The following is a 23310-nucleotide window of genomic DNA, read 5'->3' as shown; positions in this document are numbered from 1 at the left end:
CGGAGCACAACACAAAGGTTGCGAATCACGTCTATCCACTGGTTTGATAACTCTCTCCTGATGATGTTCGTCTCAGTATAGCATTCCCATGTCCCCCACTGCCTCTTGGAATATTATTTCACTCTGGTGGGGCGCGTCAAGTGTTCTCTAGAGAGTCAATCATCCTGACGTTGCCCACACTAATCTAGACTGCTATCCTGTGGCTCCTTTTAACTTAACTTAGTGGTTGATATCCTAATAATCACCCAACAGTGCCAAAAATTCCTTTGACCTTAAACTAATTCAAATTAAACTTGAGTTTTAAAAAGCAAAAGTCAGTTTATTGATTGAGGTAACCCACGTGTGATCAAAATCTAATTACACGCAATTGCTAAAGAGAAAATGAGAATAAACGTCACGCGCTCAAACGCCTTCAGTGAGAGGAAGAAGTCAATAAGAAAATTTGACTTCTTCAGCTTTGCTGTGTGAAGAAATGTAAAACGAAGAAGAGCGTCAGACGATGCAACAAAACAACCAAGAGCACCGCAATATAGCTCCACTCAGCTTACAGCGTCGCAAATATAATAAACAGAAATAGTCCGGAGAGGCGCACTGACTTCACAAACCTAGAGCTCTTTTAAAAGCTAAAGGCGCATAGAAAGCCGAAGCATTAAGTACCTTAATCTATGTGGAACCTGACGACATAATGTTTCTGTGACTATCACTACATCTGTTTTGTCGGACCACACAAATTATGTCTTACTAGATTTTCATTCCAGATACGAATCGTGCGCAGGGAAGTTTTCTCAACTACTCAACTTTCAGTCAAACAGCGAAGCAATCATCTCAAACTCTTCCACACTTCAACCACACTATTCCTGCAATAGTTTCCTATTAGAATGGAGGTTCAAGTTGATTACAGTTCAGAAAAAAAAACTTTAATTGGAGTCCAGTCGAGTCAATACTAAAGAGTCAAACTTCATCTACTTGTGTCAATTTCACTTTCGTTACTTTGACATTCGCATTCGAAAACCGTCGTTTGATCATTGGAGTTTTTAACAGGGCCCAATAACAGCCAACTTTAATCACTTTGAAGGAGGCTATTTGATGCTCTGCCTCAAATTCATCTGTCTCTTGCTTGCACTGATGAGTAGTAAGATATTCAAGAGAATTTGTTTCGAGTCCATAGTGGCATGTTCAGGGCACACTACTCAGAGTATCCGCTTTGCAAACTACCGCCAAATTCACTGCTAATAGATACATCTGAGCACATTACGAAGGTTGCGGATCACGTCCAAGAACTGGATTAATAACTGAGGATGTTCGTCTCAGTATAGCATTTCCATGTCCCCCACTGCCTCTTGTAATATTATTACTATAAGGGGGGGACATCATGTGTTCTCTAGAGAGTCAATCACCCTGACGTTCCCCACTATAATCATGACTGCTGTCTTGTGGATCCACTTAACTTAACTTAGTTGTGGATATCCTAATAATCACCCAACAGTGCCAAAAATTTCTTTGACCTTAAACTAGTTAAAATTAAATAAAGTTTCAAAGTGCAGAAGTCATTTTATTGCGTGAAGAAAGTCACGTGTGATCAAAATCTAATCACACAAATCATCTTAAAACCATTGATGGAAAAAAATGAGAAATGACTTCACGCGCTCAAACGCCTTTAGTGAGAGGAAGAAGTCATTCAGAAAATTTGACCTTTTCAGCTTTGCTGTGTCAACAAATGTAAAAAGAAAAAGAGCGTCAGACCACGGAGCAAAAAAAGCCAAGAGCACCGCAAAATAGCTCCACTCAGCTTACAGCTTCACAAATATAATTAACAGAAATATTGCCGACTTGTAGGCGCATTGACTTCACAAACCTAGAGCTCTTTTAAAAGCTGAAGGCGTATAGCAAGCCAAATCTTTAAGTACCTCAATCTATGTGGAACCTGATGACATATTTCTTTGATTATCACTAGATCTATTTTGTTGTACCAAACACAGTTTGACTTACTAGATTTTCATTTTAAATACTAATTGTGCACAGGGAACAGTTTTCTCTTCAACTACTCGTAATCTTTCATTCAAACAGCGAAGCAATCATCTCAAACTCATTCACATTTCAGCCACACTATTCCTGCAATAGTTGCTAATTAGATTGGAGGTTCAAGTTGATTAGAGTTCAGAACAGACCTTCATTGGAGTCCAGTTTTGCTACGAAGTACTCGGTCCCTTCTTATGAGAAAGAAATTTACGAAGATTACATGCGAAGTTTTAAATGTCCCTTTACGTTCTCGTCTTACATTATACCAGAAATTTTTAATTTGAGTTGCCAGTATTTATCATTTCCAGGTTGACGAAACACCTAAAAGCTCTGGTACAACGAAATGAAAAGATAAATGGCCTAGTTCTATTGATTTTGAAATTAAAAGTGGGCAAATAAAACCAGAGAAGAACTCTTATTCTCAGATTATCAAAGACAAAGCTGCCTGAATACACTTAATTTGAATCCAGATCGACAACTACACGATACAACAAAGATTTTAACTCACTCGTAAATAACACAACCAACACAAAAATGATTTAACTCGACAATTATCTCTCGGAAATCGTCCCCTGAAAAATGTTCCAAAACTTGGCCAAAAAAGAGTCATATAGATACTGCTAAGGAGGAAAATCCGGATGTAAAACAAAAATTAGTACCATGATTTATCGTTGCATCGCAATGAGATCAAAAATAGTTCGCATTTGCAAATTAAATAGAAATCGTTTACACTTCTGGCGTTTGAATGACCATAAACAACTTTCAGTAAATACTATGAGACTTCACATCAGACAATCTAACTCTATTTATAATTATCAGGGTTTGAGAATTTCCCCGAATATTGGCACTCAGCACAATTTCTTAGGTTCATTTCAATAATATTTTTGCTTTGAATCAGTTGCCTTGACATTGTCTCGCTAGGTCCAACTTGAACATAATTTCAGCATGTTAAAAATTATGTTTTGAAGTTGATTTCAAATTCCAGTCCTGCAATCGGTTGGGAGGCTAAACTCAACAAGTATGAGGTTATAAATATGGACCACCAAAATTACCAATCATACCTGCTACCTATACAGCTTTTACATGATGAAAAAAACCGATGTGACTCCTTTGCCATGAAGAAACAAGACGGAATTTATACTTACACAAAGAGCAATCAAAAAACCAATCTGTAGAGTCACAATTCGAATTCAGTTTGCGCATATTTTTAACAAACCCAATTAGTTTACAGATTCTGTCACAATACCAATTAATAATGCCTCCTCGTGCTCACTTAGATATTAGTTAATTTAATGAGAACTGAACGGTAATTTCATAACAATGAAATACCCAAATAACAATTGCTCAATTTTTATAAAAGCCATTAATAGCGGGGTACTAAAGTATTTTAGAATGAAAGTACTTTTGTCGTACAGAATAATTAGTAACTCTTGCAGAGTGAAGGCTGCGGAAAACCTTTCGAAAATTTTTTGAATAGGAGGCCCGTTAGAAACCCATGATAAAGCATGAAGAAAAATTATTGCGGACGCCAAAATTGTTCCCAGCTACTATCACATTCAATATAAGCTCGCAAAATGTCTTCAGAACTGGTACCATGGGTCAGACGTACAAAATACAAAAGTATATAAACACTCGTTTTGTTAACGACCCACGGATTAGCTCCTCTCAGCAATCACTGCGTCGAAAAATCTGCCAGCTACCTCAGATCAACAACAGCCAGTTAGTTGTATCCTAAATGTTTGGGAAAAAAGTTTCTGCAAAAAGCATAATAGTTTATTTCATAAAGGCGGCCGAAACCGCATATTTTAGGCTGTACCCACAACAAAGTCTTCAACAAAAAGTCCGTAATTTCTTTAGTGCAAATTCATTTGGATTACAAATTTCACATTATTGATGTGTCTTCACAAGTCTCAAGTAGTAGGTAAAGCATTATAACTGATTAGGAATTGAACGATTGTTTTTAATAAAATACTGCAGGTGTAGTTTCTTGGTTCTATTGCAAACTTGCTTAGTTGCACATCTAAGACGCTGTAGTAGTTTCAATCTTTTACGCGCATGCATTTCCACAACACTTCGCTCACATTTCTTTCTTCGATCCTGTCCCCGCATTTTGAGCTGCTGCTTTTTGGGCTGCCGCTTTTTTGGCTGCCTTGTACGTCTGGTCGTAAAAGGCCTTGAACAATGCAAATAAAGTGATTCCGTAGAGAATGAAAGTCATGACGAAGAAGAAACTCAGTCCCATAGATTCCCCCATGGCTTGTCTGCAGAAGCAGTAGATGCTAATGATGACGCCAGTTACAAACTGGAGTAACTGGATTGTTGTGATGTAGTTCTTCCACCATAGAAAGGGAGCCAGGGATGGGAACGAGGAGCACAAATAGTAAAAGTACATCACTGTGTGTACTGGGGCATTCAACTGGGCGGCGATCAGAAAGTAGCCGCAAGGGTGGTACCTGCAATCATACAAACTTCTCTTAATTAAACTTAATTTTTTTTATTTGCTATAGAAATCCGAATAAAAACATTTTCCTATACTCCAAATTTCAATTTTTGCATCCTTCCATTTTCTATAGTTCGATATCAACTGATCTAATGCTATATTTTCGGACGTTCTCCATTTATCTCAGTACTCATTTATTGTTGCTTGTTTTGTACTCAGGTGAAAATTTCAAATAGTCAGTGAAGTACTACGTGCTCTACATTTGTTCCTTCAATTCAAAAGTAGTGTTTAATAAAATTTATGAATTCGTTACGGCAACAGTTCGTGTTTTTTATTACAATAAGTCACAAATTGCTTCAAACAGAATAGTAACACTGACAATTTACAGTTGAGACTTTACCGCAATAATTCTATTCAGGAACTCGCCACTTTTGCCGCCTTATTAAGCTGATCAAACTATTGTCCAAGTAAAAACAGGTAGTACTTTGTTCATGCAAGAGGTGGCAGAGATAATATTAACCTTGTGGCGATCCATGTAAGAACAATCATGCTTGAGTGGTGGAAACAGTGTAGGAATGAGAGCTGTCTCCACTTGGATCGTGCGATGATGAAGAAGGTGTCCATGTAGTCCAGCCACTTACTCATGTAGAACAGCCAACACGTGTACGTCTCCCACTCGTACGAATCTCTGTCACTTTCTATCTCCACCTTCATCGGCTGACACACAATTCCTACACATACACGAACATCTTACATGTCTATTACTACTTGGTTTGATTACACTTTTCAGTAAGATCCAAAAACCAAACGAACACGAAACAAGAATTTCGACGTTCTAAACCAGTCAGACTCCAAAACAGGGAAATCGTGAAATCATAAGCACCTCCGATAAAAAATTCCAGATATCGAAAAAACATCAAAATGGTGTCAATTGTCCAAAACCGAGATATATACGCCAAGTAAAAACGAAAATTAAAAATAACTATTTGAGTTTGAGGTGACAGTAGGGCCAAAGTAGATTTCCACCTTACAACCGAACCTAAGAAATAGATAAACAAACTCACAAAACGAAACAAAATTAAGCAACAATCATGTGATCAATAATAAAGTTTGCTCAGTGCTAGGAAAAAAGTGAAATTGTTCGGAAAATGTGCTAATAACAAAGTCCGCCGGAAAAAATTATCTCAAAGCCTTTCCTGCATTTTGTTCAGCCATATTGAGCTGGTCGGTCGTCAGTGGTACTCATGATTCAACGATATATTCGAGCAAAACGCAAAAAAAAACATAGCTGGCAGATTACCATAAAATATCCGTAATAGCTTCGTAGATCTGCAGTCTGAAAAAGATAGTAAGAGAAACAGACCAAAAAACATTTTTTAAACTAAATGCTGAATGTTATATTTTGACTAAGAGTCTGTTTATCTTATCGCTGATTCTATTAGCTGCCCCAAAATACAATTCAATTAGAATAACACACACTCACTTGGCCTTATCTCTTTGAATGAAAGCAAAAAAGTCAATTTGAGAGTGAGGAAGTCATTTTTGAGAGTGAGGTAAGTCACGTGTGCCCCATTTATTTGGTCATATGGTCGTATCAAAAATCTTGTTGAAATAAAAAACCAAAGAAGGACAAACCCTGAAATACAATTAAGAATTTTCATTGACTCATTTTTTTTTAAAAAAAAAACGACCTAGAATGGACAATGATTGGATTAGGAAAACAATTTAAATCAGATCCAAAAAAAAATCCGAAAAAAAAACAGTCAATCATTTCACGCCGCAAAACCACTCCCCGTTTCGCTCCACTTCCTGTTTTGGTGTGACCAAAATCATCACTCCAATTCCAGAAACGACTCGAAGTAGAGGAGTGATAATCCTCACTCATCTATAGAAAATTCTAATCATTATAATCAGCATTTAAAAAAACAACCGAAAAAAAAACAAGAAAACTGATTGACAAAAACTGATACATCTGATAAAATTTAATTTTAAATGCGAGTTCAAATAACGATTGATATAAAAACCCTGTAATTGAGGTAGTTTGCAACAAATACTAACAATTGACAGACAATATCATAAAAACGGTTTAAATTGAAATTTGAGGATGACGTACATAACCAAAGTGATATGCTCTAAAAAAATCTCTATAAATGTTAAATGCAACTTCCGAACCGTTGAACCACGAAAATATTAATTGCATTCCCTTGTACATCATTCAGCCACCAATTGTTTGACGGAGAAGTAATAAAGAACAAATAAAACGCAATATAACTGAAAACAGAAAATTGTTTAACTTAATTGAACAAAATTCTAATTTGTGACTCAAGATGTTAGTTTTCGTCACACCAATTAATCGGCGCAAACGGTTTTTAAATTCTTTTGCTAGATCAGTCGCTCATCCCAAAACGCAGGAGAGAAGATCATAAGACTATTGGAATCTGTCAAGAACAAAAAAACTGATAAATAGAAATTTGTGTAATTTTTATTAGTAAAAAGTACCTTGTCTAAACTTGAAGAGTCACCTCATAGTAGCAACACCTATGAAAGAATTCCTAATTAAGTACTGATTGGTAAAAACGGCAATGAGAATTGTCAGATCAGAAGAAATAGGCAAGAACCATAAATAGCATACTAAAACCGGCAAAAGTAGCTCGAGATTAGCCAATTTTCATTCAACAAAAACATTTAAAAATTATCAGCGAAAAGATATCATTAAAAAATTGCCAAAAACTGCTAAAAAAACTTTTATCAGCCACAAAATTTCGCAATTCGGCAAATGCTATAAAAATGAACATAAAAAGTACCTGAAAAGCTTAAAACCAGGCAAAATGATAAAAAAAACAGCCGAGAATTGATTCCAAGTGTAATATTTGCTTCAGAAGTTCTAAAATGCTTGCAAACACACTTTAATTTTAGGTAATTTTTCACACCCATTTTTTTGCTCATAAGAACAAAAACAAAAAACCTCTCCTCTCTGCTCTTCGATTCATTAAGCCGTTCGTCCTAAACACTTTATTTTCACATTCGGCGCAGACTTTTACATCCTGTTTAAAACTTACTCCAAAGAATATCGATCAGAAAATAAGTGCATAAAATTATTTAGCAATCATGGCTCAAAAATTTTTAAAAGTCATCCTATTTTCTAATACTAATAAATAAAAAAATTACTGAGAACTGGGGAAACTAAAATACTCGGCAAAAAAATTGTCAAAGCGTAAATTATTTATTAAGGAGCAAATTGTCATTGAGTTTCAAAGATTAAACGTCAAAAGCAAATGCGTTTTTAATAACACGATATTAAACCAAACCACTTGCTGTGCACAGAAGACTTTTCATAAAAATTGAAACCAAAAACAAACAAAAACAGGAAAATGGACAAAAATTAAAAGAAAAAACGGATTAGTATGTGTAAAATTTTATAAAACAAAGGAAATTCTCGTATTCAAAAGAGTTGTTCAAAGCACGCATTTCCAAACAAAAAAGAATTGAAAAAGAATTGATGGATCTGTAAAAATTTCTGGTTTCAAATTAAGAAAGCTACATATTAATGCAGCATCGATCCAAAACTTTCTACAAAAAACCAAATTACAACTAAGAAAATGAGCCAAATGGACGCAAAAACGTCTTACGGTTATCTATCTATATGCGCCTTTCTTTCAAAATAATTAACAAAATGATAGTCATTCACTGAACGCAGCGCAAGATAAAAAAATTATCTTAGCTTTGCAAATATCAGTTCAACATGACTGCCCTGCTCACTTTTGCTTTTAGAACAATATGCCGCATGAACAAAAAAATAGCTAAAATCCTTTGACAGACCGCATAAATGCAGAGAAAACAACCGTCTTAAGTAAAAAAAAATTGCCAAAAAAAAATAGGAGGACAATTTATTTTTCATGTACACGTAGAATACAAACGAAAACCTTTGTTTCGCTTAAGGAAAACCAGTTTCATATTCAACAAAACAATCAGTCAAAACTTAACGCGATCCCAAACATCTCTAAGATTGAAAAGGAGAAAAATGAAAATTGTGTAAAATTGTGATGGTGATACAAAATTATCAAATTGCATTGACAGACTTTTTGTAGCAAAAGACACTTGGATTATTTAGAGAAAAAAAGGAGCACACAACCATGAGACGTTAATTCAACTATCAATATACTCAATAAACGCTACAGTAGGCCAAAACTGCATTAAGACAAAATCACTAAAATAGTAGAAACATTAAACAAAAGGACAAAAAACAATACAACTCGAAGGCAAAAAAATTGTTTAAAATCAAAACTTAGGGTACACAAATAATCGTAGAAAGTAATTATCAGTCAAAATGTTCAAACGGCATTTCAAGCAAAACCTCAGTGCCGCACTATGAAAAAACAATTTGAAACAGACTAAAAACATTTTTTAACAACTGATAAAAGCAGAGCTGATTAGAACTACAGGTCTCAGGAAAATGGTAGACAGATATATGTCAGAATACTGAGAATAAGGACATAATTAAAAACTCATAAAAAACAAAACGACTTTCTTGATTTTCGAATAAGAATTTAATTGAAAAGAAAATGAAGTAGAAAAACTATTACAATTCCTTATTTAGCAGAAAACTACATAACTGAGCTCCGGAATGGATTATTAGGTACAAACAGGGTTCCGAGAATGAAAACAATAAAATATTTTGCAAAAAAATAAATTGCACTCATGAAAATATTTTTTGCAGAATTTTAATTACTGAAAAAAAATTATATTATTAGTAAAAAAAAGTAGGATCCCTGACAAAGCACAGAAGACTTTATATTGTAGCTGCATCGAAAAAACAAATAGAAAAGATAAAAATTGGACAAAAAAACTGTCAAAAATTGGTCAATCATGTGTACAACTCTGTAAAACAAAAATCCTTCACTTTATAAAGGGGCATTCAATGCATGAAATATCAAAGATAAAGTGCCATGAGCATTAATTTCTAAATAAAATGCTTTAAGATAAAAAAAATCAATTTATAAAAACCAAAAATGAATTAAAAATTGAGAAATATATGGTCATTTAAGAATTCAAAACGCATTATGAGACTCTTAAAATTACTGTGAAATCAGTGTCAGAGAATCACATTTCGACACAGCTTCTACTAAAAATTACTTCCGCAAAAAAATAAGCAAAAACTGGGCCAATTTGACGAAAAACCATCTAAAAAGGATTATCTATCTGCGGCATTCTGTAAAAAAAACTATTCAAAACCGAAAACACTAGTCATTCACTGATCGAAGCGCATGGTCAAAAAACTTCTAGCTCGGAAAAAAAATTAGTTCACACGGCAAATTTACTCTTTCGGTTTTAGGTCAAAACGCGGTCTGAACGAATAGTACTTCCGCTAAAAAACATAGCCAGAAAAAACATAGTAGAAATAAACCAATCTTCAACAGCACGAAATTAAACCACTGGCTGCTCACAGAAAAAAATTCTTTAATTAAAACCAAAAACAAACAAAAAATGACAAAAAATTGGACGAAAACCAAAAAAAAATCGGATTAATTTGTTTACAATTTTATAAAACAAAAAGACCTCACGTTAAAAACTGGTGATCAATGAATGGATCGTTAAAATTAAGTTCCATATACTCTGATGTTTCAGAGAAACCTCTCAAAGATGCAAAACAGAAAAAATGGAAGGACAAAAATTAACTAAAAAATATAAATATTTGCCCAATTAACACTTGAAACGCATCACTGCAAAACTTTGTGGTAGCAATTTCAGAAAGTTACTCATTAATGCAGCATCGATCAAAAATTATTTCTACAAAAAACAAACATAGCTGGCAAATTGCCAGAAAGTAGCCGCAATAGCTTCATAGATCTGCAGTCTCAAAAAGAAGGTAAAAAAAGACAGACCAAAAAGAAACTTTTTTTTTTCATTAAGGTGATTAAGAATCTGTATAACTTACTGCTGTTTCTATTAGCTGCTCTTAGATAACCTTCAATAAGAGTGGCAAGCACTCACTTGACCTTATCTCTTTGAATTAAAGCAAAGAAAATTCAATTCCAGAGTGAGGAAGTCATTTTTAAGAGTGACGTAAGTCACGTGGGACCAAAAATTTAATCACGCAAATGAACAAAAAACCAACTCCACTAAGAGTGAAAAATGACGTCACACACGCAATTTAGTTGAAATTGCATGAACGAATGAACAAAAAGCAGATTTGAAGTGGTTGTGACGTCATATGGTCGTAAAAAAAATCTCGACGACGAAATAAATAAAAAAAAACCAAGAGAAGGCCAATAATAGCCTCAGCTAACGCTTCGCGGCTATTAATAAAAAATGAGCCAAATGGACGGAAAAAACGGCTAACAACGGTTATCTATACGCGCCATTCTCTCAAAACCATTTTTCAAAAGTCAAAAAGTCATTCACTGAATGCAGCGCATGATCAAAAAACTTCTCTTGTTCACTTAAAATCTGTACACCATGACAGCCTTTCTCACTGTTACTTTTAGGTCATAATGCCGCATGAGCAAATCTATTTCCTTTAAAAAAGGACAGACGGGTAGAAAACCAGTACTCCTCTTCGAGTCGTAAAAAACCAAGAGAAGGCCAATAATAGCCTCAGCTATCGCTTTGTGGCTATTAAACCAACAGAGAGGTACCCCCACAGTGCACTAAATTTGCAAACATTGGAGAGCAAGGTCCCGAAAAACAAGATCAGGACAAAACGGCATCATCAATTCACGGAAGGCCAGACTTTTTTCCAATTATTTTCAAAGCCATTGTTCAATCCCAATTCAGCAAACATTGAAAAAGTTCAATTGGTTAATTAAAAAAAAAATCAAGCTAATTCTAGAATCTCTGGATGTTAACAAAGAAAAAGGCCACAACGGTATGGGGAATTTGCTCCTGGAAAAGTTTGCCCAGAACCCTTATCTTGATGTTAATGACACAGTTCCCCAGCTATTGTTAGAAGAGTGCAATAACACCAATGTACAAGGATGACGAAAAACAACATCATCGACCCATAAACTTCGTTGAGTTGTCTCAACAGATTTTCAAAAAAATAGTTGATGAAGTCTCTCCAGCAATCAACTGACAAATTCAGTTTAGATTGAGACAACAGATCAGCAGATTGAACAGTTAGGCTTCTGGCCTTCTTAGATAAAAATTTCCCTGGAATAACGAAAAAATTTAACAAGGTACTCTAAGAGAGGGCAGTTAGCAAAATAGGAGGCAGGTAAATTTGCTAAGGGGGTTATGCATTCATGTCAATAGTTGATTACTGCGAACACTCGCTGCAATGCGTTTCAATTCAACACTCCGAATCAATGAACAAAAACGTTCCAACCAGCGTTGCACTAGGTTCCTAGTTGCCAGTTATCTTTCATGTATAATTAACCTGTTTAGAAGACCGGCATTCAGATCTTGATAGGCTAAACGAATGGTGTTGGCACAATTTCTTGAAACTTCAACGCAAATACAAAGTGACATACTTTAAAAACGAAGCAAATGTAACATCGAGCAAAACCGCGGCTTCAAGTTTGAAGAAGCAAGACGACCTTGGGACAATTATCAGAGCAGAATTTACTCGGAGAACATATTTACTTACACATCAGCGAAAACAAAGCATAAGGCTTATGTTGGTTACATAGTGTCTATAATCGCGTATATGTCAGATCTGGTACGTCACTTAACAGTAACTGAACAGCGCAGCCTGATGAGCACTAGGAGCCAAAAAAGAGTACAAATGTAGCAAACCCTTGAAACACTGCCACTCTCAATGTACTCCACATCCAATTATGATGGTCTGCGACAGCCTTAACGTCATATAGGATATCGATATCATTAACTTAGTAGTTTTTAATAGAAAACCCTTTGCACCTCAAGGAGCCAATTGATTTAAAAACCAGAAAACAGACAGCAAAACTTGAGAACAGTTGCTCTCTAAAACATTTTCAAGCTAACGATCATCCACGAGATTTCCGGTACGAAACGCATAACCTGAATTTACTGTATTTATTTTACCCGATCTCCCGGAAAATAACTGGGGCCTTTGAATAATTCAACGCCTAAGATCTGTAACCTTATTTCAAAACTAATTTCATTCGCATACCCATCAGGTTGCTAGAAAATAGCCGCCATTGGTTCCCATTACCCAATTGGCATTGCAAGAACAAAAAACGGAAATTGATTTTTGTAAGAAAAAATTTCGCAAACCATTTTAATGTCATTCGGCAGTTCGACACTCCTGCTTCTTAATGAGGGGATACAGGGTGAAGTATTAATACTAAGCACTAGAGACGGAAACTGAGAATTATAGTAAAATTACTCCAGGCACTAAAATATGAAAAAGTGCAAAAACCACGAAAACAGCGTCTGAAAGATGTAACTAAGAATTATAACCAAATTTAAGTAGCGGACATCTGAAACTGGACTTTATGAGTTTATCCCAATTTATTTCTGATTTAATTCTTCATTCATTTTAGGATGCTTTGCCGGTCAACTGTCGGTTAAAAGCACTTTGAGCAGAATGAAAGAAGAATAAATCTAGCAAAAAGAAGCCACAAAGATGCACGCTAAAATAATCTGTGAATTACGGTAAAGCGAAGCAAATTTCTATTCAATGAACTAAAAACAAAGCGGCACAAGTCTTGATCTAAAATTCAAAGAACTTCCATTGACTAAAGAAAATAAGAGACCAAAAATGATCAAAAAATTGGTTAAAAACCATTCAGTAGAACCAATCGTTAATATAAAAAACCTTAAGTCTCAACAACCAGTCTACACACAATTAGGCAAAAATTCCCGCTCATTCATTGAGCCCGCACATGACACCCAAAAGCACTTGAATACACAAAAACCTGTGCATAAATTGAAAAACTGCACAATTAAATTATTTCATGAAAATGTAAACAAAAACCTTTAATTGTTTTCAATGAGTAACAATAACCCTACCACCAACCCTAATTGAACGTGACAAAAAATTCTGAAAAGCAGAAAAAAAGGAGAATTAGGCAAAAAACTTGCTACGCAAAAATTGTTCAAATTTATTCAGTTTTCTTTCGCGAAAACAAATTCGTAAGGATAATAAGAAAAGAACCAACAAAAAACCAGTTTGAACTGAAAACTCCCAGACAATTAAAATAAAAAAATGTACAAAAACCGCTGAAAAAGCGTCTAAAACGACGAAAGGTAAAATAGTTCAAGATTGCATATATGCGATCGAGATCGTCAAAAATGACCTCAAAGGTAGAATCACTTGTTAATATGGCTTGAAAAAAGTAGAGTAAAAGTAGAGTAAACCCAAAAAACGAAAAAAGCGCATGGAATATTTCGCTCGTTCAGCAAAAATCTTTTCACGCCTACTTTTCTTGATCTCTCAAAAACACGGTACGAACAGAAAATTACAGCGTGTGGCCTGAACACTTAGTTTTTACGTTCTGTATTGATTTTTACATACTGTTTTAACTACACTCCAAAAAATTGTTGATCAAATAAACCGACTAACGTTAGATGAACTGCTCTCGAACGACAGACAGGGGTAGTTTAGTTTAAAAGTGTAGCTTAGAAAAGTTCTACGGGTGCAAAAAAACAAACCCACAGGTTTTCGAACCAATGAACACCAGGATGGCAGTCTGACATCTTAAATACTCAACTACAAGGCCTTGGATTTCCTTTATCTCAAAATCGCTTTTATCAACGAACTCTGTTTCAGAAAGAGAGCAACTCAAATTACTCAAAAATGGAGAGCTAAAGTGTAAAAAATTCACCCAAGAAGTCGAAGAATATTCCAGAACAAAAGCACAAAAATAGCCAAGGGAAAATTTTGCATAAAAAAGACACAAGCGCTCACAATTAGTGCTTCAAACTTCGTTCGAGAACAATTAAAAAGACGGTCCACCAACACTCCTCTTCGAGTCTTAAAAAACAGCTTCCAATTACGATCAAATTCTTTGAATAGTTAAATAAAAAATTAGAACCTCTACAATTGCCGGCTGAGATGAGGGCGGGCTATTAACTGCTAAAAGGCTTTTAATAACTGGTAAAACACGGTTGAAACAGAAAAAGAAAGATGGAAATTACCAGAAGTTTCAAAAAGTGTTCTAATTCGGTGTACAGCACCTTACTCTTAAGGTATACTTAATTCAGGTTCTTAACTTAGAGCTCTTAAATCACTATGACTTATGAACGGGCCTTTTCGGTTTATCCCGTTTCTTTTGATTTTATTCTTTTGACATTGACCGTATTCAGCGACAGTGATTTAATGCGTGAAAGAATTTAAAATCCATTCAGTTAAAACAGTGAGTGAGGTAAGTCACGAGCTAAGCGTGAAACCCGTGACTTATGTAAAACCAAAAATGTGATCAAAAGGTAAAGGGAAATAAAAAAACATAGCAGTACAAGACCTAAATTACAATCCAAAGATTTGAATGAGAAAAATAGATTTGCAGCATCTGACCAGCTTATCAATTAGCATTGGCAGCTAAAAAGGCAAACAGTCCCAAAAATGGAGGACCTAAAACAAACAAAATCAAACAAACTAAACAAAAACAAAAAAAACTCTTGAAGCCTTTAGCTTAAAGCTCAACATTCATCCACTTAAAAATAACCATTAACACACGCACAAGCTATAAAATGGGTTAATTGGCCACTAAAGATGAAAAACTGAAGATAAAAAACATACATGAAAATTGCAAATTTTTTCAAAGTTTATAAATTTTGCCAAATTATTATGATCAAAACAATTTTTGCTGCCGCCCTCTCGAATCTGTCTAGTAAATCATCAGCAAAATTTTTAAAAACTTAATTGGTCACAAAAACTGCAAAAAAATGCGTGGTAATAAAATGTTGAATGCGATACCATTAATCCTACCAACCAAGCAGTAACCTACTATCAAACCCTAGACCCTAGAGGAGGTTCTCTATCCCCGGGCGCTAGATAAACTATAAAATAACAAACCACAAACAAAGTTTCAAATAGCAACTTTAATCAAAAAAATGCTAAAATTCGTGACAATAAAATGGTTAAAACCACTTCATTACCAATAGAAACTATGCACTAGCTTAATATCAAACCCTAAAGGAGGTTCCCTGTCCCCTGGGGCTAGATAAACTCAAAAATAACAAATATCGAAAAAATTTAAAAAATAGTATTATGGAAAAATTGCTAAAATTTGTGATAATAAAATGTCAAAAAACATTATATTGCCAAAAATTTTCAGTAACCTATAATCAGACCCTAGATGAGGCTTTCTGGCCCCTGAGGCTGGCAAATAAATTGAAATCGCAAGTTTTATAAAATTGCTAAAACTCGTGACGTTAAAATGATGAAAACGATTCTATTACTAGCAAAAACTCTGCAGAAACATATTATCAAAAACAAGAGGAGGTTCCTCGGCCCCTTGGGCTGGCAAAAATCAAATGGCAATGTCAAAAAAATGTAAGTTTACAATTGCAAGATTAAAAAATTCGTTATGTTGAAATCTTGAAAACCACTCCATTACTAGCAGAAAATATGGAGTAAACTATAATCAAATTCTAGAGGAGGTTACTTGGCACGTAGGGCTGGAAAAAGTTGAAATAAAAAATTTTAAAAAATGTAAAAATTAGTATAAATCTGCGTGCTATGTTTGGAGTACCAAAACATATAGCTCCAAAAATGTCCATAAGAAGTAATTATGTCTTGTAAAAGACCTTTATCAAATTTTACAAATCAGTTCGAGACTGCCCCAACAAAAAAATCGAAAAAAGGCAAAACGCAGAATTGCAACATTTTGGGATCAAAACTCCTAAAAAAGCCCTGTTAACCTTGATTTACGGCCTTCCCAGTAGTTTTACTCCTCTAAGCACTTGAGGGACTACTAAACGCGGCCAAGGACCTCTAATGAAACAACTTTCCCGCTGAGATTTACCTGTTTATTGCGTTTTGAAAGCTGAAAGTCATGAAAAAAGGTGTGAAAACATCCTACAAAAAATAAAAGCATAGCCAGAAGACTCCGGAATCGACTCGAAGTATATCTTAACTTACTCCCAAGCCCAGCCATCCACTACCATTAACTTCAGTATACCAATCAAATTGAAGAAATAAAAAAAGCACCGAAACTGGGCAGGAAAAGAAAAATGTGAAAATATGCTCTTGGCAATTTTTCACGAGTTGAGACTCCAAATTTTTTGCTAAGAGATTGCCTAGTATACTCAACTTCTGTTTAGTGAAATTGAATATGTTAGAAAAAACACCCAGCGGATTGCTGGAAAATTGCCGACATTGAATTCCATAAACGCGAATGGGGTTGTACAAAAAATGACGAAATTGATTATTGTACAAAACTGCTTTAAAGTGTGAGTTATTTTGATATCATTCGTTACTTAGACTTATTCTTGATTTTAAAGGACGGGGATACAAAGGCTAGCATTAATACCAATTACCATTAGATGGCAATAAGGACCTATAAGAACAAAGTTCAAGTATCGTGAATATTAAATTGGGTTTTAAGGGTTTATCCCGTTTCCATTTTGATGTAGTTTTCTGCCAGTAACTCTATCGATTGTAGATTGTATTTTGAGCAACTACTGCCGACAAGGCATTTTGAACACGAAACTAGAAAAACAAAACTAGCCTAGAAAAGTCAAAGAAATTTAACGCTAATTTTTGCACATGCTGTGAAGTAAGGTAAAAAGGAAATGTTCTATTCCAGGACGTAGAAAAAAGGCCGCCGAAATAGCCCGCTGAGATGATGGAGGCAATTAAAAACATTATGAGCGATAAAACTTGAAAAAAAGCAGAAAAACCTAGCAAAAGAGAAACTAGGACATATCGGAGAAGACTGTAAAATAATCTCTTAGAGTTGAGAATTCTCAGATGTTTGTAACACATTTTAAAAACGGTTCATGATTAGTCGTTGAGCAATTACTTGACAACCAAACGCACTGGAAAAGATTCGCAACAAGAGAAAAAAAGTAAAAAAAAAACTGCAGAATTGGTATATTATTTTCAAATGTATGCTATCAAACCAAAAACTTTTTTCACCTAAAAACAATAACCCCAAAAAAGTAACTGAACAATTGAATACGAAAAATTACTCTGAAAAGCAGAAAAGTGTAATTACGCAAAAAAACTTGAAAAACGGAAACTTCAGCGAAAAATTACTAAAATTTAGAACTTTTTCTTCAACTAAAACAAATTTTATATAAATATAAAAACGACACTGAAACCCATGTGAATACCAACTTAAACCAAAACATTTATCGTGGGCATAAGAAACGGCAAAAGGTACAAAACCACTAAAGAGCCTCCAAAACGGCGAAATCACAAAAATAGCTCCACATAGAACATAAAACTCGAATATATGATTGAGGTAATCAAAAATGCTCCAAACAAACAATTACTTGTTAATAAGATACAGAACAACCACTTTACCCTAAAAAAACGAAACAAAAACCTGAAAATGACGCTTGCAAAACCGCCTACAAAACCGAAAAAAACAAAACTGCTAAAAAGCGTCCAAAACGGCAAAATCACAAAAATGGCTCCAGATTGAAGATAAAACTCGAATATATGATTGAGGTAGTCAAAAATGCTCCCAAACAAAGAATTATTTGTTAATACGATTAAGAAAAACCACCTTACCCAAAAAGGGAAAAGAAAACTTGAAGAAAATGCTTCAAAAATGCCGCACGTGATCAAAACATTTTGCTCGCTTAGCAAAAATTTCCACACCTACTTTTCTCGATCTCTCTCAAAAGCGTAGCATGAAATGAAAATTATTTTCTCCTCTCTCTGCTATGCTTTTTGATCGGCTATTTTTTGATCGATAATTTTTTGGAGTGTATTTAGAAAAGGATGTGAAGTGTAACCTGCACTTTGACCTGAACACTTAAAAACTTGAAAAACGGAAAAACTAAGCAAAAAATATGCTAAATTTTAGAATTTTTTCTTCAACTAAAACAAATTTATAATAATAAAAAATAAAAACGCATGTGAAACCCATGTGAATACCAACTTAAACCAAAACATTTATCCTGGACATAAGACAAAAAGTACAAAACCGCTAAAAAGCGTTCAAAAAGGCAAAATCACAAAATAGCTCCAGATTGCACATAAAACTTGAATGTATTATTGAGGTAGTCAAAACTGCTCCCAAACAAACAATTATTTGTTAATACGATTAAGAAAAACCACCTTACCCAAAAAGGGAAAAGAAAACTTGAAGAAAATGCTTCAAAAATGCCGCACGTGATCAAAACATTTTGCTCGCTTAGCAAAAATTTCCACACCTACTTTTCTCGATCTCTCTCAAAAGCGTAGCATGAAATGAAAATTATTTTCTCCTCTCTCTGCTATGCTTTTTGATCGGCTATTTTTTTTGATCGATAATTTTTTGGAGTGTATTTAGAAAAGGATGTGAAGTGTAACCTGCACTTTGACCTGAACACTTAAAAACTTGAAAAACGGAAAAGCTAAGCAAAAAATATGCTAAATTTTAGAATTTTTTCTTCAACTAAAACAAATTTATAATAATAAAAAATAAAAACGCCTGTGAAACCCATGTGAATACCAACTTAAACCAAAACATTTATCCTGGACATAAGAAAAGACAAAAAGTACAAAACCGCTAAAAAAGCGTTCAAAAAGGCAAAATCACAAAATAGCTCCAGATTGCACAAAAAACTTGAATGTATCATTGAGGTAGTCAAAAATGCTCCCAAACAAACAATAACTTGTTAATAAGATTCAGAACAACCACCTTACCCAAAAAGTGAAGTAAAAACTTCAAAAACGCCGCACGTGATCAAAATATTTCGCTGGCTCAGCAAAAATTTTTCCACACCTACTTTTCTCGTTCTCTCTCAAAAGCGTAGCATGAACTGAAAATCATTTTCTCTTCTCTCCATTATGCTTTTTGATCGGCTATATTTTTTGATCAATAATTTCTAAGAGCGTTTAGAAAAGGATGTGACCTGCACTTTGACCTGAACACTAGAAAAACAGAAAAATTAAGTAGTAAAAACGCTAAAATTTAGAATTTTTTCATCAAATGAAACAAATTTGTAATAAAAAACGCCACTGAAACCCATGTGAATACCAATTTAAACCAAAACCTTTATCCTGGACTTGAGAAACGACAAAGAGTACAAAACCGCTAAAAAGCGTAGCATGAACTGAAAATCACTCCTCTCTGGGTTTTGATCGGCTATGTTTTTTGATCGATAATTTTTTGGACTGTATTTAAAAGAGGATGTGAAGTGCAACCTGCACTTTGACCTGAACACTTAAAAACTAGAAAAAAAAGGAAAAACTAAGCAAAAAATTGCTAAAATTTAGAATTTTTTCAACTAAAACAAATTTATAATAAAAAATTAAAAACGCCTGTGAAACCCATGTGAATACCAACTTAAAATAAAACATTTATCCTGGACATAAGAAAATACAAAAAGTAAAAAACCGCTAAAAAGCGTTCAAAAAGGCAAAATTACAAAAATAGCTCCAGATTGCACATAAAACTTGAATGTATCATTGAGGTAGTCAAAACTGCTCCCAAACAAACAATTATTTGTTAATAAGATTCAGAAAAACCACCTTACCCAAAAAGGGAAAAGAAAACTTGAAGAAAATGCTTCAAAAATGCCGCACGTGATCAAAACATTTTGCTCGCTTAGCAAAAATTTCCACACCTACTTTTCTCGATCTCTCTCAAAAGCGTAGCATGAAATGAAAATTATTTTCTCCTCTCTCTGCTATGCTTTCTGATCGGCTATTTTTTTGATCGATAATTTTTTGGAGTGTATTTAGAAAAGGATGTGAAGTGTAACCTGCACTTTGACCTGAACACTTAAAAACTTGAAAAACGGAAAAACTAAGCAAAAGAAATGCTAAATTTTAGAATTTTTTCTTCAACTAAAACAAATTTATAATAATAAAAAATAAAAACGCCTGTGAAACCCATGTGAATACCAACTTAAACCAAAACATTTATTCTGGACATAAGAAAAGACAAAAAGTACAAAACCGCTAAAAAGCGTTCAAAAAGGCAAAATCACAAAATAGCTCCAGATTGCAGATAAAACTTGAATGTATCATTGAGGTAGTCAAAAATGCTCCCAAACAAACAATTACTTGTTAATAAGATTCAGAACAACCACCTTACCCAAAAAGTGAAGTAAAAACTTCAAAAAAGCCGCACGTGATCAAAATATTTCGCTGGCTCAGCAAAAATTTTTCCACACCTACTTTTCTCGCTCTCTCTCAATAGCGTAGCATGAACTGAAAATCACTTTGTCTTCTCTCTGCTTTTTGATCGGCTACGTTTTTTGATCGATATTTTTTGAGTGTAAATAGAAAAGGATGTAAAAGTCAATGCCGCACGTGGAAACTGAGTGTTCGGGTCACACGGCTGAACGACTTCAGTTCACACGGCTTCAAGTGTTACCAGCCGTGTGACCTGAACACTTAAAAACTTGAAAAACGGAAAAACTAAGCAAAAGAAATGCTAAATTTTAGAATTTTTTCTTCAACTAAAACAAATTTATAATAATAAAAAATAAAAACGCATGTGAAACCCATGTGAATACCAACTTAAACCAAAACATTTATCCTGGACATAAGACAAAAAGTACAAAACCGCTAAAAAGCGTTCAAAAAGGCAAAATCACAAAATAGCTCCAGATTGCACATAAAACTTGAATGTATTATTGAGGTAGTCAAAACTGCTCCCAAACAAACAATTATTTGTTAATACGATTAAGAAAAACCACCTTACCCAAAAAGGGAAAAGAAAACTTGAAGAAAATGCTTCAAAAATGCCGCACGTGATCAAAACATTTTGCTCGCTTAGCAAAAATTTCCACACCTACTTTTCTCGATCTCTCTCAAAAGCGTAGCATGAAATGAAAATTATTTTCTCCTCTCTCTGCTATGCTTTCTGATCGGCTATTTTTTTGATCGATAATTTTTTGGAGTGTATTTAGAAAAGGATGTGAAGTGTAACCTGCACTTTGACCTGAACACTTAAAAACTTGAAAAACGGAAAAACTAAGCAAAAGAAATGCTAAATTTTAGAATTTTTTCTTCAACTAAAACAAATTTATAATAATAAAAAATAAAAACGCCTGTGAAACCCATGTGAATACCAACTTAAACCAAAACATTTATTCTGGACATAAGAAAAGACAAAAAGTACAAAACCGCTAAAAAGCGTTCAAAAAGGCAAAATCACAAAATAGCTCCAGATTGCAGATAAAACTTGAATGTATCATTGAGGTAGTCAAAAATGCTCCCAAACAAACAATTACTTGTTAATAAGATTCAGAACAACCACCTTACCCAAAAAGTGAAGTAAAAACTTCAAAAATGCCGCACGTGATCAAAATATTTCGCTGGCTCAGCAAAAATTTTTCCACACCTACTTTTCTCGCTCTCTCTCTCAATAGCGTAGCATGAACTGAAAATCACTTTGTCTTCTCTCTGCTTTTTGATCGGCTACGTTTTTTGATCGATATTTTTTTGAGTGTAAATAGAAAAGGATGTAAAAGTCAATGCCGCACGTGGAAACTGAGTGTTCGGGTCACACGGCTGAACGACTTCAGTTCACACGGCTTCAAGTGTTACCAGCCGTGTGACCTGAACACTCAATTTTAACGTGCGGCATTGACTTTTACATCCTTTTCTAAATACACTCCAAAAAAATTATCGATCAAAAAACATAGCCGGAAGAATTCCGGAAAAGACTCGAAGATACCTTTGCCAAAAAGCAGCCCGTCGAATTTCTAGATTCTGATTGCAGTGATCATCAAAGACGAGCGAAGCCTATCTTAATTGAAACCGAATAATATCGGAAGAAATGCTCTCCAACGACAGGCGATGCAATTTAATTCAGGGGCTGTAGCCTAGATACATTTTTCTAAATTTTATCGGAGCACTTCACTCCTCTCGGCAAAATTAATAGCAAAAGGTTCGATCTATTTCTTAAATACTCTCAAATACTTATTTACTAAATTTACCGCTCTTGAGAAGTTTTTTGAAGTAGGTGCTGGTAGCCAGGTACGAGATATAGCCAGACAGTAGCACCTGGAAAGCATTGTAAACCCTAAGAGCCCAGCGACCATCCTGGATCAGCGGCTTCTTATCCGCCTTCATCCGGGACATCCCCCACCACAGTAGTATTGCATAGATGACTTCCGCCGCTATGATTGAATCCATTCCCACCATCGGGTACTTTTCACTCAGTGGGAACACATTCGTGTAGAAATTAGTCTTTTCCCAAGTCAAATATTCGTACAAAGACCCAAATGCCTTCTCAGAATTTGTTCCGTTAATTTCGTTCATGGTGTAATTCGATTACTTTGTTGCTCAAAAGTTCAAAATGAACAGCTTTGGTCGGTGTAAGCTATCTTGTGACAAACACAGACAAACTGTGAAGATAAGATCAGGACACACAATAACACGCGTAAGCACAGCAGAATGTCAGTAAGGTTCAACTCTATCCGCCTTTAGAAGAGAGTATTCAAAACTGAGATGTATCTCAAACAATGGCCTTCAATTGAATTTGTTTCGAACAGTAGTCACTAAAGTACACATACACAGAGCGTTATAAGTAGATCATACGAGGTAGTTCTTTCGAGAGGTTAATCTGCAGTCTACAAGACTACGTATATTGCTTCAAGAGAGCTACTTGAGTAAATATCTTTTCTTCGTTTTCAATGTCAAGCACTAAATAAATACCAGTGAGATTCCGAACTTGTGACCCTGACCAGCAGGCGTAAAGAGTACGGCCCCCCAAGATAAACCTGAAAAGAAACAAAGATCATAATGCCACCAAGAACCAAATACAATTAACCCGATTAGGTTATCACAATCCATTTAATTCAACTTTTGAACC

The 23310-nt window shown here is 34.7% G+C and overlaps 1 protein-coding gene across 1 annotated transcript; it reads right to left on the bottom strand.

The window, feature by feature from the left end:
• Window positions 1-3770: 3770 nt before the first annotated feature.
• LOC142349826 (very long chain fatty acid elongase 5-like) lies at window positions 3771-23238 on the bottom strand. The gene is made up of 3 exons (XM_075401623.1): window positions 22433-23238; window positions 4980-5190; window positions 3771-4472 (listed from the first exon to the last, which is right to left on the bottom strand). Exons 1-3 carry the CDS (start codon window positions 22755-22757, stop codon window positions 4097-4099), a joined length of 912 nt encoding a protein of 303 aa, XP_075257738.1. The 5' UTR covers window positions 22758-23238; the 3' UTR covers window positions 3771-4096.
• Window positions 23239-23310: the final 72 nt, after the last annotated feature.

This window comes from Convolutriloba macropyga, chromosome 11 (assembly GCF_964194025.1).
Source record: "Convolutriloba macropyga chromosome 11, txConMacr16.3, whole genome shotgun sequence".
Lineage (NCBI taxonomy): Eukaryota > Metazoa > Xenacoelomorpha > Acoela > Convolutidae > Convolutriloba > Convolutriloba macropyga.
Note: the sequence above shows the minus strand (reverse complement) of the source record. Positions and strands in the feature narration are given on the sequence as shown.

Bases quoted from the DNA above. Each gene is read 5' to 3' on its own strand.
- LOC142349826 (XM_075401623.1), bottom strand. From the start codon at position 22,757: ATGAACGAAATTAACGGAACAAATTCTGAGAAGGCATTTGGGTCTTTG. The intron at 5,191-22,432 runs GTAAATTTAGTA...GTGTATGTGTAG, and splicing joins CAAAAAACTTCTCAAGAGCG to GAATTGTGTGTCAGCCGATG. The intron at 4,473-4,979 runs GTTAATATTATC...GTATGATTGCAG, and splicing joins CTTACATGGATCGCCACAAG to GTACCACCCTTGCGGCTACT.